General features: G+C 33.4%; 2 protein-coding genes and 1 long non-coding RNA gene across 3 annotated transcripts; 2 read left to right on the top strand and 1 right to left on the bottom strand.

Moving 5' to 3' along the window:
- Positions 1 to 2,494: 2,494 nt before the first annotated feature.
- On the bottom strand, positions 2,495 to 4,203 carry LOC140175904 (uncharacterized). The gene is made up of 2 exons (XR_011866929.1): positions 3,729 to 4,203; positions 2,495 to 2,870 (listed from the first exon to the last, which is right to left on the bottom strand). It is a non-coding gene; the product is annotated as an uncharacterized lncRNA (long non-coding RNA).
- LOC112716574 (ubiquitin carboxyl-terminal hydrolase 8) lies at positions 3,655 to 9,956 on the top strand. The gene is made up of 13 exons (XM_025768507.3): positions 3,655 to 4,026; positions 4,138 to 4,341; positions 4,785 to 4,926; positions 5,091 to 5,150; positions 5,237 to 5,326; positions 5,586 to 5,933; positions 6,034 to 6,174; positions 6,350 to 6,520; positions 6,819 to 7,076; positions 7,241 to 7,392; positions 7,969 to 8,523; positions 8,697 to 8,970; positions 9,362 to 9,956. The coding sequence occupies exons 1-13, from the start codon at positions 3,737 to 3,739 to the stop codon at positions 9,467 to 9,469; spliced, it is 2,793 nt and encodes a 930-aa protein (XP_025624292.1). The 5' UTR covers positions 3,655 to 3,736; the 3' UTR covers positions 9,470 to 9,956.
- A 961-nt stretch (positions 9,957 to 10,917) lies between these two features.
- On the top strand, positions 10,918 to 11,680 carry LOC112718364 (dihydroneopterin aldolase 2-like). The gene is made up of 2 exons (XM_072204035.1): positions 10,918 to 11,312; positions 11,398 to 11,680. Exons 1-2 carry the CDS (start codon positions 11,098 to 11,100, stop codon positions 11,597 to 11,599), a joined length of 417 nt encoding a protein of 138 aa, XP_072060136.1. The 5' UTR covers positions 10,918 to 11,097; the 3' UTR covers positions 11,600 to 11,680.
- Positions 11,681 to 18,642: the final 6,962 nt, after the last annotated feature.

Below are 18,642 nucleotides of genomic sequence, written 5' to 3'. Positions count from 1 at the left end.
CTACTATGAGAAAGAGCTTCAAAATCAAATGCATGGTGTCACAGATAAAAAACAAGATGTCCTATATTAAGATTGGGAACAGGAGGAGACGTTAGACTGAAGTAAATTTGAATGTGGTGGGAAAACATCGAAACAAACATATGTATGAAGTAACAAAGAGGCAAATTAAAAGTGAAACAACCGAGAAGCAAAGAAAGGGACAAGGTTTTGAAGGAAAAAAAAAAGCAAGTTAAGATATCCTGCCAAAACCTTGTCTATCTTTACCTAATTTTCTACTATCAAATTAAAGTAGTAGTTCATGATATTAACCACGAACTCGAATAGAAAAATTATTATATATATATTTGTGTGTGTGTCATATATATTTTATCGCAGATATATGAGAACTAACTCATCTAATAGGATAAAAGATTGAAATTATTTTGATTATTAAATTTATTTAAAGACTATAGTATCCAACTAGTAGAAGTTTTTTAGAAAAATAATTTAGGGTATTATTTATTTATTTGTTTATTTCAGCTTTGGGCTCATAACTTTTTTTTTTGGGTTTAGGTTTTGTGGGCATCTCTATGCCCCACTTTTTTTGGGTAGGAACTAAGAACAGGTTGGGATGTATACAAGTTTCTATATGACCCTAGAGTAGTTTTGGGCTGCGACCCTCACTCATATAAGTCGTTTATTGGACTATTTCATTGTTAAATCTGTCAAGCGTTTAGGGTTAATTCAGCCTGGTTAGTTGCACATGAGCGCATACTCACTCTAGAAAGAAAAGCTAAAGTGTTCGGGCTTAATTCAGCCTGCCACTCATGCTCAGACAAGATGAAAACAATGATTCACATGTTCAGAGACTGTCCAAAAGTAGCTAGAATTTAGATCCAAGTCCTGTCCTCAATTGCAACCCCCATTTTCTTTAATCTACCATTCAAAGTAATCTGGAGAATGAATTAGGGGTCAAAAATTCACAACAATGGATTGATATTTTTCTTATAACATGTTGGAAATTATAGAAATAGAAGAATCAGGAGATTCATTCTCCTCCTTTTCAGATCCCCAATAATGCAGTTGAGATAATTTACCGAGCTGCTGCTAATTATAGGAAAGCCTTTGATAAAGAGGAGGAGGGAACACACAACCCATCTAGTACCAAAACAAATACCAATTGAAAATCCCCAGACAAAGGATGGGTTAAACTTAACACAGATGGTGCAGTGTCAGTTGGGGCGAGAAGAGCGGCGTGTGGTGGACTTATTCGGACTCACAATGGAGAATGGATAAGTGGATACACCGCCAACCTGGGAAAATGCAGTTCGGTGCAAGCAGAACTCTGGAGAGTCATACATGGGCTGAGCGTCGCTTGGGAATTAGGCATGAGAAGAATGGTAATTGAGCTAGATTTTAAAGATGGTGTCGATTCTATAAACATGGACAACGACAAAAACCAATGTCTTAATCCGTTGCTGAAAGAAATCAAAGAATGGAAGAAAAGACCTTAGGAGATTTAATTAAAGTACATATGCAGAGAAGCAAATCAGGCGGTAGACTGATTAGCAAAATTTGGAATGAATAAAAAAGAAGATTTCAATTCATCGACGTACCACCAGAAGAACTAAAGGCCATCTTGAGTGATGAGACTAAGGGAATGGATAGATCCCATGTGAATAGTAGCCACTAGTTTTTCTTTTTTTTTGGGCTTAGGTCCCGATGTACAACCAAAAAAAAAAATCTGTCAAGTGTTTACCGTCCAAAAACATATTAAGCTTTTTTTTTCTTAATTCAGATAATAATATTTTTAATTTATTTTCTACTGCTAATACTAATATTTTAATAAAAAAATAAATTGGTTAGTAACTTAGTATTAATTCAAATAAAAAATAAATATAAAAAATATTAGCGTTACGAAAATTTGTACAAAACAACAATATTGAATATGCTTGTAAATTTTTCCCTTTTTCTTAACATATAAGTGCAAACTTTGTTTTCTGAATAGAATTATACGTAGATACAAAATTCCAAAAAAATACACACACATATACATATACATATACATATACATATACATATATATATATATATATATATATATATATATATATATATATATATATATATATATCGAACGAAATTTAGAATAGGATAAAAATTAAAAAAAGGAGCTTTTTTATTTTAATTTAATTTTTTAATACAATAGTTAAGACAATTATTCTCTCTTCTATTCTGTATACATTTAAGTTTTTAAAAAATTTAAAAAGAAAATTCATTCATAAAAAATTAATTCAAAAAGAATAATAAAAATTTTTTAAATAGGTTTCTAATAGATCAATTTAAAAATAAATCAAATCTTTTTAGATATTTAATTTGATTTTAAATTTATAAAGATAATGTAATTTAAATTAAATTTCATCTAAATTTTTAAAAATACTACTAATAAATCAGAACTAAATTAAATTTTTTAATAAATTTTAACAACAAAACAAATTATATATAAACTAAAAAATCCTTCTAAATACGTATAAATTAATCATACGTGGGATTCGGTGGTCAGTCACCATTCACCAATGATCAAAAGCCGAAACCAGCATTGAGAATGTTCACCAATCACTAATAAAGTAATAAGTAATAACTAATAAGATGTTCACCAATAAAAAAAAAAAATTTAAATTAGCAGAAAAAAAAAATAGAGAAGAGAAAGGTGTGAATCCAAAATAGTGGTCCATACCAGTCCAGCAGTGAAGAAAAAGAATCCCTTGATCTGACTTTGCCACTTTCCCAGTGGCACCTGGAACCATCCAGATTCACCAGTACACAGTACTATGCGCACGCGCTCCCACTTTACCACAACTCCCCATAGTCACACCTTTCAGTTTTTTTCACTTCACATAACAATGCAACAAAAACAAAAATACAAAATAATTAATTTCTATATTTTTTAATTTACTCTAAAAGAAATAATAGTAATACATACATAAAGAGAGATGATTGTTACTTAGACGATGAAGATATTTTTATATAAAAGTTAAAAATTATTAAATAAACTAATATATTTAATTAAATCATGTTGGAATGTATCAAGTATCAACCGTTGTTATTTTTACACGAAAATATAATAATCATAATGGGAAATAACGTTTTTTTTAAACAACTTAAACAATAAATTAAAAAAATTAATTTAAATATTAAAAATTAAATTTAAAATTAATTAGATATAATTTTTAATTTGAATGACTAATAAACCTAAAATATAGTCTGTTGTTCATGTCGTGGCTATTTCTCATTCTTTGTATTTGTTTGGACGCCATTATTTTAATAAAAAAAATATTTTTCAATAAAAAAACTTTTTTAATTTTTAGCATATTTAGCAAATTTTTACTAATAAAAATAAAAACACTAAAAAAAAACATTTTTTTTAAAAAGCTGTAATTTACATATTTTAAAATTTTTTTAAAAAAATTTTTATATAATAAATAAACAAAAAAAATTTTTATATTATTTTTTATAAATAAAAAGTTTTTTTATATAAAAAGAAGTATCCAAACATAAATTACTTTTACTCTTTTATAAAATTTTTTAAAAAAAATAATTCAAAATTTTTTTTTAAAAAAAAAAATTCAATCAAACAACCCCTTTATCTATCGGGGTTATAAATAAAAATCAAATTGGAATTTAGCGGAGTAGTCAGCGGTGTGTGTTTCAAAAACGTGATGAGTTTGACTGATGAGGGAAGGAGTTACTCTGTGATATGACCCGTTTCTCCGAGAAGCTCCGTTTGAGTTGGCTGCTCCAGAAACCGACCCGCTTTCTCGCTCTACTTTCTCTCTCCACCTTCAGACTCTGCAAGTCCATCGCACGCTATCTCCTCTCCCAAACCCTACCCCATCTCTCCATGGACAACCTCTTCGCCGACCACTCCGACTACTTCTCCGATGACTTCGATTCCAACTCCTACCGCTCCCGCCCCAACCGCCGCTACCTCCACCCTCACGACACCCGCGATTTCCCCGACGAGAGGGTTTACTTGCTCCCCTACAGGTCTCACTTTTTTCCATCTTCTACTTCGTTTTTTTTTCCTGTTTCTCTAAGCGATTGGAATCTAGGACTGCTTGCATTTTCATGGAGTTTGATTTTTTGTGCTGCGTGAAGGTGGTGGATTGAGGCGGAAGGTGACGGAGATCATGTGGAGGGTGTTCTGTACACAGTGACGTCGAATTCTGACTCCGACTCTGAGATTTTGCTCCATTTGAGGAAGGAAGAGGACCCTGAGAAGATTAGCAGTTTGGACGTAGGGTTTTCAGGTCGTCAGTATGCGTTGGTTCCTGAAGGAATTTGGTTGCGTGCTCTCAAACGGTGAGTGGTGGTTTGCACTTTGTTTTATTTCTCTTTCCCCTTTCAGGGCGGTTTTGGCTATAGTTTAGGGGTTAAAGTTGTGTTGAATTAGAGTGGTTGTCCTCCTCATGCCTTTCAACTGTTATTCGCTGTTTTGGCAAGAAGTTGAGGTAGTGCATGAGAGTTAATGGAGTAGCTAAGCCCATTTGTTGTGCGTGCCCTTCTTTAATGCCATTTGGTTCAATGCACAATCCAATGAAGAGCTAACTTGTAAATTTAATCCTTGACCTAAGCTGCACAGGTTGTTTTCCACTTGTTGTGCTCTCTCGCTACTAGTAACTTGTTATTACTAAACCTGTCATCACTATTACTGGGTAGAAGGTTGTGTGCTGGATTTGTTTCCATTTACGGTTAAAGCTTCTGCAGACAGAGGTTGAAATTGATTCATTTTACTCTTCTTGTAGGTATAATGATTTTAATAACGCTATGAAAGATTTTGGGAGCCTCTTCTTTGCGGAGGACTGTTTGCATGACTTATTCCCCTTGCAAATTAGAATATATGTTTCATGGGAAACAAATTCACTGGTAGCAAAGATATGCCAAAAGGTGCTATTAATGATTTGCTTGTTTTCTTTTCTGAATGTTATTTGGCCAATGTTAAGACTTAAAGAGTGTTGCTTGGAATAAGTTTGCCTTGTGCTTTTTTCCCCTTAATCTCAAAGTGGCGTTTTGCATAATCTGTGAGTGATAATATATTGACATGATTTCAGGAAAATGTGGCCAAATTCTACAAGAAAGCCTGTGACATATTCGACTCTGAGCATAGTCCAGTGAGTTATCTAACTATTAATTGATTTTGTGCTTGGGCTTCAATGTTACTTTGGTTATGTATAATTTGCTGGTGTTGATTGTGCAGATGCATATTTGGGACTTTTCAGGGCAAACAACCCAGTTATTCATCAATGACAAAGTGACAAATGATTCTCTTTCTCAACTTGGAAAGGAGGTAGATGTTGATTTGTCTTTATCCTTTTTATGTTCCTTTTATGCAGTTTTGTTGTTGATGAAATTTTAAGTTGGTGGTCCAAGAAGCTGGTAAGAAACCTGTTGTTAGTAGATAGTTAGATATTCAAGTGAATGTGTGTTCCTGATTGTTCTGAATATTATACATATGGTTCAAGATCTATTCATAGTTTTTATGTTTGAAATACAAATGCAATTATTCGGTCTGCTTATAGTGCTATTGTTTGTCCATGTTTATGCAGGTTCTATTGGAGTTGCACGTTCACGGGCTTCCAGAGTTAATGCATGGTAATGGAAGTAATGATATGATTGTGGATAGGTCTGATATGGAATGTTCTTCCCACAGTGGCTGTGTTATTATGAATGGAAGCACTGATTGTGTGATCCCCAATGTAATATCAACGAACTCTATACAAAGCAGTAGCTATCAAGCAGTTCAAACTTTGGGTTTGACAGGATTGCAGAATCTTGGGAATACTTGTTTTATGAATAGTGCTATTCAGTGCTTGGCTCATACGCCAAAGCTTGTTGATTTTTTTCTTGGAGATTATCGTAAAGAGATCAATTATGAAAATCCCCTGGGAATGAATGTATGCTATTTTTTCCTATTTTATGTTACTTCGTGATTTCTAGTCATGTTATTTTGTTGCATTACTAATGTTTTTTCCTTTTACTTTGAGGTTGTTTTAGGGAGAACTTGCTTTAGCTTTTGGAGATTTACTTAGAATGCTATGGGTTCCCGGAGCAAGGCCTGTGGTACCAGAAATGTTCAAGACAAAACTGGCTAATTTTGCCCCTCAGTTTAGTGGTTATAGCCAGCACGATTCTCAAGTTAGTGTTATTGTTGTTTTCGTTTTCTTTTTCTTTTGTAGTTTTTTAATTTAAACGTAAATACAAATTAAACAGTTGTAGTTTCCCTACGGCCTTGGCATCTGACCACTGACGATTTGTAGTAGTGACGTGGATTGAAATTATTTCATGGCTTAGATAAGCTTTTCATATGCAGGAACTTCTTGCTTTTTTGTTGGATGGACTACATGAAGACCTTAATCGTGTAAAACGCAAGCCATATCATGAAGTCAAGGATGCAGATGGCCGTCCAGATGAAGAAGTGGCTGAAGAGTACTGGCGAAATCACCTTGCTCGCAACGATTCCATTGTTGTTGATTTATGCCAAGTAAGTCTTATAAATTCCTTTTGTATGAAATATTTACAAGTATTGAGGGAAATAATCAAATGCCTTCCATTATTTACCCTAAGCAGAGGTTTTAAGTTGTATGTCTGATTACTATTTCTATTAGAGAACAAAAGCGTATTAGGTGTTATTATAGTTATTTTGGACTGGTTATTGCAATTAGGGCTCACATTTTGTTGACTAGTTGGTGACACTGACAACCTCTTCGCAAAGTGTTCTCCATATTTCTCTGACTAAACAATGTCCGCATAAATTGAATTTTATTGTTCCTTGATCTTAGGGTCAGTTTCGATCGACATTGGTATGCCCTGTTTGCAAGAAGGTCTCTATCACATTTGACCCATTTATGTATTTATCTCTTCCATTACCTTCTACAACAACACGGACTATGACTCTGACTGTGATAAGCACTGATGGGATAACACTGCCTTCTACATTAACAGTAACACTGCCAGAAAGTGGAACAATCAAGAATCTTATTGGAGCTTTGAGTGCTTCTTGTTCTCTAAGAGATGATGAAACCCTCTTAGTGGCTGAGGTATCATGCTAAAGTTTTGCACTTAGGAGAATTTGTTGCATGAGATGCTTAAGTAAATGCAATTATGTTGGATGTTTTAGCATTGACTTATTATCCTAATACAGAATTTTACATGTCAATAATCTCATTCAAGATCCCCTCCTTTTTTTTTGGGAGTAATACAGATCTACAAGAATCGAATTTTTCGTTTATTTGAGGATCTGTCTGATTCGTTATCTGAAATTAGAGATCAAGACAAACTTGTGGCTTATCGATTACAAAAATATGAAGAAGATGCTCCCTTGGTTGTTTTCTCACATGAGCGTTTGCTGGAAAAGTAAGCCTTTCTTTTTCTTTAATTCCTTTCCTTTTTCAAACTGGATTAATTTCTTTTTTGTTCCTACAACATGCTTCTTTGTGCGTTGTTCACAAATATGTGTATCTCTGATTGAGGAGCTGTACTCCTAAATTGGAGATATTGCTTTAATAGAATTATTTTGGTAGATGGTGTGACCTCACTGTTGGGAGCACATATTGCCATATTGGAAGAGAATCTAAGAATTTTCCATTTGGTCCCATCTCAAGATTTATTTCTGAAAAGAACTTTAGTTTACTATTCGCTTGGGATGTCATAATTTTACAAGTTAACATGTGGTCGTTGTCAGATTGTCGACCTTTGTGTTCAATACCAGTTGAGTGTATATGCCCTGTATAAATAGGCACAGATGAATGCTTGAGCTTTCTGTTGTCATTTCTAAACTTCATTTGTAAGCAAATTTTGGTGTTAAACTTCAGGTGTGTGCAATATGTTAGTCATTTTCCTGAAATATTCTTGTTGTTTATTACTTTACTAGATGATCTTTGTAATAATTATTTACTATATATATTAATTTTATTGTATTGGGTACTGCAGTTCTGGGAAGGACACGTTTGAAAATCAGCTGTTTGGTATTCCACTTGTTACAAGGTTGTCCAGTATTTCTTGTGGAAATGATGTTCGTAGGGAGTTTCTGAAGTTAATCAATCCTTTTCTTAAGTTCTCTGAAGATGGATTAGATGAGTTTGATACTGCTGAAGATGTCAATAAAAAACTTGGTGAAGATGATGAATTGGGCGACACTACTAGCTCCCCAGCAATAGGAAGTGATGCAGACTCCACCAGTGGAGCAGAGGGCAACACCCAGTTGTGGGATGACTTTGAATTCTGCTTACCTGGTGGCCTAGGAGTAGAGAATTTAAGGACAAAATTGAACGAACCATTACCAATTACAACGTTATCCATGAAGCTGCAGGTGGTTGTTTTATGGTCAGATAGGATGCTTAAAAATTATGTTCCCTACATGAGCCAAACATTGCCTGAGGTTTTCAAGCCCCAGTTGTTCACCAAGAGAACACAAGAATCGATTTCTATATACAAGTGCCTTGAAGCATTTTTGAAAGAGGAACCTTTAGGACCAGAGGACATGTGGTTAGTACTTAGTAGATATATAGAATTCAATCTGTATTCTGCAACTTCAATCTTCATGAAACATTAATATCCTTAATCCAAGTTATCATCATATTTTATATGTAAACCAAATTAGTATTCCCATTCCTATTGATATTGTTTGATGTTTGATATTCTATTTGTTGTACTTACAGGTACTGCCCCACCTGCAAAAAGCCTCAACAAGCAAGTAAAAAACTAGATCTTTGGAGATTGCCTGAAATCCTCGTTATTCATTTGAAGAGGTTCTCATACAGCAGATACTCCAAGAACAAGCTGGAAACATTTGTGGACTTTCCAATTAATGATCTGGATGTCTCAACATATGTTGCCCACCGAAATAGTCAGGCTTCGAACCACTATATGTTGTATGCAATTAGTTGTCACTATGGAGGATTAGGAGGAGGTCACTATACAGCATTTGTCCGTGTAAGTACCACTCATCTGTAGATTACTCTTAATCCATTATAACATTAGAATTAATTATTTTTCCCTGATTTTGTATTTTTCATTGGCTTTTTAATTCCTTTGTTTAAGGAAATATTTCATTGACATATTATTAAGAATATTAATTGCTATGGCAGAGTAGCAAACAATGTGGGATGTGAAGACACTTGACTATTGCCCCCATAATTTATTATTATCACCCACTACTTTATCTTGATTGTTGTGATATTTTGACAATGCTCTTTGCTTTCAGTTTGGCTTTTTATATAAATTATTCCTTTTCAAAAAAGCGCACATTGAAGAAACTATTTTGTCATTTGTATATATCCCTTTTAACTACTTACATGCTACATATGTGGTTATTCCGTTGCAGTATAGCCATGATAAATGGTACGAGTTTGATGATAGCAGGGTTGCCCCTGCCAGTGAAGACATGATAAAGACTTCTGCTGCTTATCTGCTTTTCTACAGAAAAATTTAGATGAATACTTTAGATGCAATTGATTGTGTAATTAGTCAGAGCAACAGCGAATGAGGAAAGCTTGAGGCATTTTGGACAGTTGCCGGAACAGTTGTCTGACTTGTTGAGATTTGCAGCCATCTTAAGCGGTAACCCTTGCGCTTTACCAAAGACTAGTTGAGTGAACAAAAAGCACAAGATAGAATTATGTTGTAGTTGTACAGCTTTTTGAAGCCATGGGAAAAGAGGGTAGTAACCCAGAGGATAGATTATTACACCTGTTCTTCTGCTACATGTATATATGCATCTTCAAAATATTAACCAATTCTTTTAGCTGATTTAAATTATATTCTAGTCGTGATTATAGTTTGATAACTGCACATTTCTTTTCCCTTGATTCGCCTCAGTTGTATTTTTTTTTTTTTTTTTGGGTTCAAAACCTCATTCTTTAATGTTTTATGATTTGAACTTGAACTAATTATTCACAAAAAAAGTTGTACTTCTGACTCGTTGAATATGTCCGTTAATTTCTTTTTTCTAGGATTATTTTTGTTTCAGAATTATTCATAATAAGGTTGTTAGGAAGGCCGAACGGCATGCTCTTTGTGTTGGTTCTAAAGACATGAAGGAGAATTTCTGAACTCGGCGCATGTTGGTCTCCAAGAGTTTGTTTACCGAATATCTCTAATTATGTAGAACTGTAGGAGAATAATGTATAATCTTTGATCAAATAAACAAATAAATAGAAATAGTTTACACAGTGAAATTTTGGTCATTTGAGGGGAGAAGCAAATTTATCACTTCTCGTTGAATAAATTTCTACTTCTAATACTTTTTTGTTATAAGCAATAAAAGATAATCACCATTATAGATCCCGTTTCGGTAAATAGTTTAATTAAGCTTTTTTTGAAAAAATAGTTTAAACAATAAATAACTATATTAAGAATAGTTTATAAATAAGTTATTTTGTATTTGTGTTTTTAGTTCTAAAAGTGTTTATTTTAAAAGAAATGTAATAAAAAGTTTTTTATTATGAGAGAAGTTATTTTTTTTAAATTTTTTTAAAAGCTTCTAAATAGCTTCTTAGAAAGTTGTAATTTAATTTTAAAAATTGTATCGAATATTAATACTACTATTTTTTATAAGTTAAAAATTTAAAAAAATATATTTTTTGAAACTTTTCAAATGGGCCTAATGGACAAAGGGTAAAGCTCAGGGATGGTATCATTAGGCTGACTCGTGTCATTCTATTTCTTTTAGTTGCCTATAGTGTTTTTTTAAAAATTAATCCGTTACAAATCTAAGTTTTATTTAAAAATGAGAAAGTATAGAGAGTTAATGAAATATTTGTATAATGTGTATAAAAAAAAATTAAAAAATATTAGAGATATAATCATTAGGTTACCTAAATCCATTGACTAATGAATTGTTGCATGGGCCAGATGAGATTTGAATATCTAACACTTGTTTGTGGGAATGAGTCTAACTTAGTTAATGTCATTTTATTTTCGTGAGCGCTTCAACTTGGATGGGCTTAGGCGTAGGTCTTTGATACAATCAGAGTCCTAGCCCTACTTTTTTTTCCTCCAATCTGACTGAAAGAAGGTACTGCATACTTGTTCAAAAGAAGCCCATTGTTTTCAGCAAAGATGGATGCCGATGCGTTGATAACCGGAGACAAACTCATACCGAGGGGATGCACATTTTATGGTTTTCACGGCGCAATAGCCGAAGAAAGGGTGCTGGGTCAGAAATTCTTGGTAAACATAGATGCTTGGATGGATGTTAGAGCATCAGGCATATCTGATCACTTGTCAGATACAGTTAGTTACGCCGAAATCTATGGATCAGTTATTACCTATTTGTCACTTGCCAATGAATTCAACCTTCTTCATTCTTATCAACTTTAATCTATGTAATCAATATATAAATGAATATTGATGAACCAGTATTGCTAAGGAAATTATTGAAGGGAAGGCTCACATTCTTCTGGAGTCAGTGGCCCAAAAGATTGCAATAACTACTCTGACACAATTCCCACATATTTCTGCCATCCGCGTGAATGTTGGAAAGCCTCAAGTTGCGGTTCGGGGTCCAGTTGATTACTTGGGTGTCCAGATTCTTCGAAGAAGAAGCGATTTACTCAACTAGAAATTAATGTTTACATCTATCTGTGTTAGGTTTTGTGTGTCTTTCAAGTCACATTTTGCTGAGGAAATGCTTTAAGATCAAGACATCTAATGTCTTTTTTATCCCCAAATCTCAAGTCTAAAAGTATAATGATACTGTGGTGAGGTAAAGATTCAAATACAATTAATTTTTTATAGTTGAAAGCAGTTAAATGAGTTAATTAATTTAATTAAATTTTTATTTAATAATTTTTAATTATTAATTTTATGTGAAATTAATTTTATTTAAAATTTTATTTTGTGATAAATGTTTTTTTCTTTATTTATATATGTATAAATAAATTTCATAGTATTTTTTATTATAATACTTAACTTTTAAAAATAAAAAATAAAATATTTAAAATTTATTAAATATTATCTATTTATTTTTAGTAAAATAGGTACAATACCAAAAGCACTATAGTATTCCCCATGGAGAGAGGCTTTGACGATTGATATTGTGGTAAATTTCTTTTAGTTGGGGAGAGCTCTTTTAGCCACCCATGTATAGTCTTATAAAATATATATAAGAAAATTTTTATTTTGATGAAAAATAAAATTATAATTATTTTTTAAAAAAATGCATTCACATGAGGTTATTATTTTTTAAGAATAATGTTATATAATTAATAAAATTTATTATTTTTAATTTAATGGTTAATTCTAATATTAAAAACTAAATTTTAAAATTTAATATTAATAATATAAAAATAAAGTGTAAATTTAAGGTATTTAATTTTTGACATTTTATATTTATATATAAATAATTAATTTAATGAGTTTTTTTTATGATATACGGATACTGATACAGATACAGATGTAAAAATGTCATGACATGAAATATGTCGACACACAAACTTTATAAAGATATGTGAACACACACATATATAAAATATAAAGTACTTTTTAAATAACTCGTAAATAATATTTTGATAATTTAGTAATATCAAAATATATATTTATTTTTATTATTTTAATATCTTCTTTTAATTATATAAAGTATTTAAAATATATTTATTTTAATAAATAATAATATATACTATTTATAAATTTATTTTAAGAATATAAATTAACAATAAGATTGAATACACTGATACATAATAATATTTAGATATATTTAAATATATTTAATTTTTTTTATTTCTTAGTATTAAACTACTCTTCTACCTTAGCCCATGACAACAATAAAGAAGTCTCGTGTCCCACAAATTCAGCCCAATAGGATACATAAATTTAGTTCTAATTTTAGTCATTATTATCTTATCTTATCTTATCTTTATGTTATTTTTTTATCTTATCTTTACTTTTACTTTCATAGGCAATGCACTATATATATTTAGTTTTACCTTCATAATTTTCAATTCAATCAGTCAACAATCAATAAAAATTCTTTTCTTTGCCTTTTCTATTCCTTCATAATTTTGTTATGGTATCAGAGCTCCTCTTGAGCTCTGCTGACATCCATGGATAACATGGATAAACCATCCAACTCAGATCCTAAAACTCCTTCAACTCCCCCGCCTACCATTGATAATCAGCCTTCCAATTTAACTCAAGATACAACCAATCCCTATTATATTCATCCAAGCGAAAATCCTACCTCAGTTTTGGTTACCCCTGTTCTCACAGGAAACAATTACCATTCATGGAAAAGATCATTCACTATGGCTATTATTTCCAAAAATAAATATGGATTTCTTACCGGTTCTATCTCCTTTCCTCTACCCGGGGATCCCCTTTTCTCGGCTTGGGAACGTTGCAACAACTTGGTCTTATCTTGGTTATTCCATTCTTTGTCCCCTTCTATAACTCAAAGTGTCCTCTATTTTGACACTGCCTCCTCTGTCTGGACCGATTTGAAAGAACGATTTGCTCAGAGCGATCTTCTCCGAATTGCTGAGTTGCAAGAAGAAATCTATGCACTTAAGCAGGGCACTCTGTCGGTCACCGAGTTCTACACATCACTAAAGTCTCTTTGGGAGGAACTCGACAGTTCTCGCCCTCTCCCAGTCTGTTCATGTCCAGCAACATCTCATAGATCACAAGATTTCATAATTCGCTTTCTTAAGGGATTGGATGAACGGTTTTCGGTGGTGCGATCTCAAATACTTCTCCTAGACCAATTACCTCCAGCAACCAGAGTTTTTGCATTGGTCATCCAACATGAACGACAGCTACAAGTCACCACTGGTATTCTAGACGATCCACGTTCCATCACTGTCGCCATCGATTCGCGGCACCCCTCACAAGGTCGCGGTTGCGGTCGCAATGGCTTTTCCTCCGGCAAGGGTCGCGGTGGTTTCCCCTCCAGCGCGGGACGTGGTGGTTCCTCTAAGTTCTGTATGCATTGCGGTCGTAGTGGCCACACGATTGAAGTCTGTTATTCGAAACACGGGTTCCCACCAGGGCATCCACGTCACTCTGGTAGTCCACATCACTCCGCTGTTGTCGCCGTCGCCACTCCTCCTTCAATCGCCCCTCCAGTTTATGATGAGAGGGCAGCCCTAGGTCATGTTGAAGGGCAGACCCATCAGCCGAATCCAAATCCAATTTTGGACCTCTCACTAGCCCAACAACAAGCTCTCATAGCACTTCTCAAAAGGACCGAGTCTCCCTCTTCAGAATATAGAGATAATGGTTCATCAAATCAAAATGGGTTTTTGCCTAATTCGAGTACTCATTATCTTTGTTCTTCAAACACATTTTCTGTTTTAAATCATTTTTCCAACAAAATTACCTTTTTAAATTCTTGGATTATTGACTCTGGTGCCATAGACCATATTGCATCAAACTTATCTTGGTTTATTTCATATTATAAAGTCTCTCCCATTATCATTCACTTACCAAATAACACTAAAGTCACTGCTTCCTATAAGGGTGTTGTGCAATTTTCTTCATCCTTAATCCTTCATGATGTTCTTTATCTGCCTCACTTTAATTTTAACATTATTTCTATATCCAAAATTACTCCCAATCTTCAATGTCAACTCACTTTTTCATCTTCTTCTTGCACTTTACAGACCAACACTTTGAGGACGATTGGCTTTGGTAGAATGAGAGAAGGCTTGTATGTTGTTGAAAATACTCCCCCTCACACTCCATCAACTTCACATTCCATTCATACTATCAAAACAAAATCAACCATTACACCATCCGAGCTATGGCATTTTCGTTTGGGTCATCCTTCTGAACAACGACTTAATTATTTACATAAGCAATTTCCTTTTATTTCTATGCATTATGATAAAACTTGTGATATTTGTCATTTTTCTAAACAGAAGAAACTTTCATTTTCTCAAAGTTTTAATAAAGCTAATGCAATTTTTGATTTATTACATTTTGACATTTGGGGTCCGTTTCGACCAAATTCTATTCATAATCATAAATATTTCTTAACTGTCGTTGATGATTTTAGTCGCTTTACATGGGCTATTTTGTTAAAATCAAAAGGAGAAGTGCAAAATCATGTAAAGAATTTTATTACTTTAGTTGAAACACAATTCAACTCTAAAGTCAAAACTATCCGTTCAGATAATGGACCAGAATTTCTTTTACATGATTTTTATGCTTCCAAGGGCATTATTCATCAACGTAGTTGTGTTGAAACCCCTCAACAAAATGGACGGGTAGAACGCAAGCATCAACATATTTTAAATATAGCTCGTGCTCTTATGTTTCAATCTAATTTACCATTATCTTTTTGGTCTTATGCTGTTAAACATGCTGTTTATTTTCTTAATAGAGTTCCATCCTCTGCAATTAATTTTCAAACACCATTTGAGATTCTATTTAATCATCCACCAAATTATCATGACCTTAAAGTTTTTGGTTGTTTATGTTTTGTGTCTACCCTAATGACAAATAGATCAAAATTTGATCCAAGAGCCAAAAGGGGTGTTTTCATTGGTTTTCAAAATGGTTTTAAAGGATATATCATTTATCTTTTGGATGACAAAAGGATTGAAATTTCTCGAAATGTTGTATTTGATGAATTAGTCTTTCCTTTGGTCCACACAAATGACCCAATCTCTCCCTCCAACCCAACAACAAATTTTGACCCAAATAATTTTTCTATCAACCCACATAAACCAAAAATACCAACTCTTCCAGTTGAACCTTCACCCATACCCATTGACCCAACTCCATCTAATTCTTTATTCTCTCCAACAACCTCTCTTTCTTCCTCACTATCATGTCCTAACCAACTTGAATCCATGACAACCGAATCTCTTTTGAGGCCCACACACTCCTCTTCTTCTACACTAGACACTAGTCCACCATCACCTCCTCATTCCCCGTCACCTTCCTCACCACCTGAGCAACCCCATCCTCGTCATTCTGATCGACCTCACCGACCTCCAGCATATCTCTCTGATTACTTGTGCAATTCGTCTCTCACCTCTACTAATCAATCTCCCTCAAAGTGCAGGTATCCTTTATCTTCAGTCATGTCTTTTTCTTCCCTTTCATCTTCACATAAAAGGTTTTTATTATCTCTACATTCTGACGTTGAGCCAAAGTTCTTTAAAGATGCCAATCAACATCTCAATTGGCGTAGTGCTATGAAAGATGAGCTGGATGCTCTTGAGTTGAACAAAACTTGGCGTCTTGTTGATTGTCCTGCAGATGTTAAGCCAGTTGGCTGTAAATGGGTCTATCGCATCAAACGCAAGCCTGATGGTTCAGTTGATCGATATAAGGCTCGCCTTGTGGCTAAAGGATTCACCCAGACTGAAAGGTGTTGATTTTTTGGAAACCTTCTCTCCTGTTGTCAAGCCTGCCACCATCAGATTAGTTTTGGCATTGGCCTCTATGAAGCACTGGCCCATACATCAGTTAGATGTCAATAATGCTTTCTTACATGGGGATCTTTCTGAAGATGTTTACATGACTTTACCACCTGGGTTCACATCTCCTCGCCCAAATCAATGCTGCAAGTTACTAAAGTCATTATATGGTCTACGACAATCTAGTCGTATGTGGTATGACAAACTTTCTCATCTTTTGCTATCCCATGGATATCAGCAGACTTTATCTGATTATAGTTTATTTGTTAAATTTATTGGTGCTCAAATTTCTATACTTCTCGTCTATGTTGATGACATCGTTCTCACCGGAAATTCTATTTCTGAACTTGCTTCCATTAAGTCTATTTTGCACCAACACTTCCGAATTAAAGATTTGGGCCCTTTAAAATATTTTTTGGGTATTGAAGTAGCTCAATCAGCAAAGGGAATTTGCTTATCTCAGAGAAAATATTGTCTTGATCTGTTGGAGGATTCTGGTTTATTAGGTGCTAAACCTGCCTCTGTTCCAATGGATAGTTCTACAAGATTATATCAAGACAAAAGTCCCTTGCTATCTGACCCTTCTGTGTATCGCCGTTTGGTTGGACGTCTTCTCTACCTTACCACTACTCGACCAGACATCATGTATGCCACTCAACAATTAAGTCAATTTATGGCAACTCCTACTGAATCTCATCTTCAAGCCGCCAAGCATGTGTTACGATATCTGAAAACTAGCCCCAGCAAAGGAATTTTTTTTCCAAGAGAATCAGAAATTCAGCTTCTCGGCTTCAGTGACTCTGATTGGGCCGGATGTCCTGACACTCGGCGATCCTTAACAGGCTATTGTTTCTTCTTAGGCAACTCTTTAGTATCTTGGAAGACCAAGAAACAAACCACCGTTGCCCGCTCATCCACTGAAGCAGAATATCGTGCACTTGCCAACACAACTTGTGAACTTCAATGGTTACTAAATCTGTTACAATTTTTATGCATCTCTCCTATCCGCCCACCAGTTTTATATTGTGATAATCAAAGTGCTCTTCATATTGCTGCTAATCCAGTTTTTCATGAACGGACCAAACATTTAGAGGTCGATTGTCACTTGGTTCGACAAAAAGCTCAAGCTGGAGTGATGAAACTTCTCCCCATACCTTCTTCTGGGCAATTAGCTGACATCTTCACAAAGCATTTGTCTCCTCAACCCTTCCATCTTAATCTCAATAAGCTTGGAGTTCTCGATATCTTTCATCCTCCAGCTTGCGGGGGCATATTAAACTACTCTTCTACCTTAGCCCATGACAACAATAAAGAAGTCTCGTGTCCCACAAATTCAGCCCAATAGGATACATAAATTTAGTTCTAATTTTAGTCATTATTATCTTATCTTATTTTATCTTTATGTTATTTTTTTATCTTATCTTTACTTTTACTTTCATAGGCAATGCACTATATATATTTAGTTTTACCTTCATAATTTTCAATTCAATCAGTCAACAATCAATAAAAATTTTTTTTTGCCTTTTCTATTCCTTCATAATTTTGTTACTTAGTAAGACAATTAAATAAAACAGATACACACATCTAACAAGTATAAAACTATAAATAAATATTATATCTAAAATGTATTTAATATAAAGACACAATAACTTAACAAAATATCCGTATTTTATGAGTATTTTTTCATAGACTTTCCATAAACACATCCTATGATTAGAATATCAGTGACCGAGTCCACTCAAATTAGTGAAATTACAAACAAGATAGTAGCAACTAGCAAGTAGTAACTAAAAGTCTAAAACTGTAACAGCCAAACCTAACCTAACAAAACCTGGTCCTTTATTCTCTTTTGCATCAGAGTCGGTGTCCGTATAGATATATATAAAAACTCCAGTTTATTCTGTAAATTGAAAAGTAAATTATTTTCTGTAATATAGTATTGTTGATAGATGTAATTATACAAATACTTAACACTTGAAATAAATTCTTGCAGGAAAAAATCTTCAAAAAGTGGGAAGAATTATAAAATGTAAAATAAGAGTATAATTATTATTAATTTATACTTTATATCATGTGTATATTTTATTATTTTAATTTAAAAGTGATTAAATTTTTATTTTTTTATTTTATTAATTTTTTATTTTAAGAGCGTTTGATCCCTATTCTTATGGAAGTATAAACAAATTTAAAAATTATTTGCATAATCTTAAAATTGTATTTAATGTATGTTTCAAAATCT

Source organism: Arachis hypogaea, chromosome 10, assembly GCF_003086295.3.
Source record: "Arachis hypogaea cultivar Tifrunner chromosome 10, arahy.Tifrunner.gnm2.J5K5, whole genome shotgun sequence".
Lineage (NCBI taxonomy): Eukaryota > Viridiplantae > Streptophyta > Magnoliopsida > Fabales > Fabaceae > Arachis > Arachis hypogaea.
The sequence above is the reverse complement of the archived record's forward strand: the minus strand, read 5'-3'. Positions and strand labels throughout refer to the sequence as shown.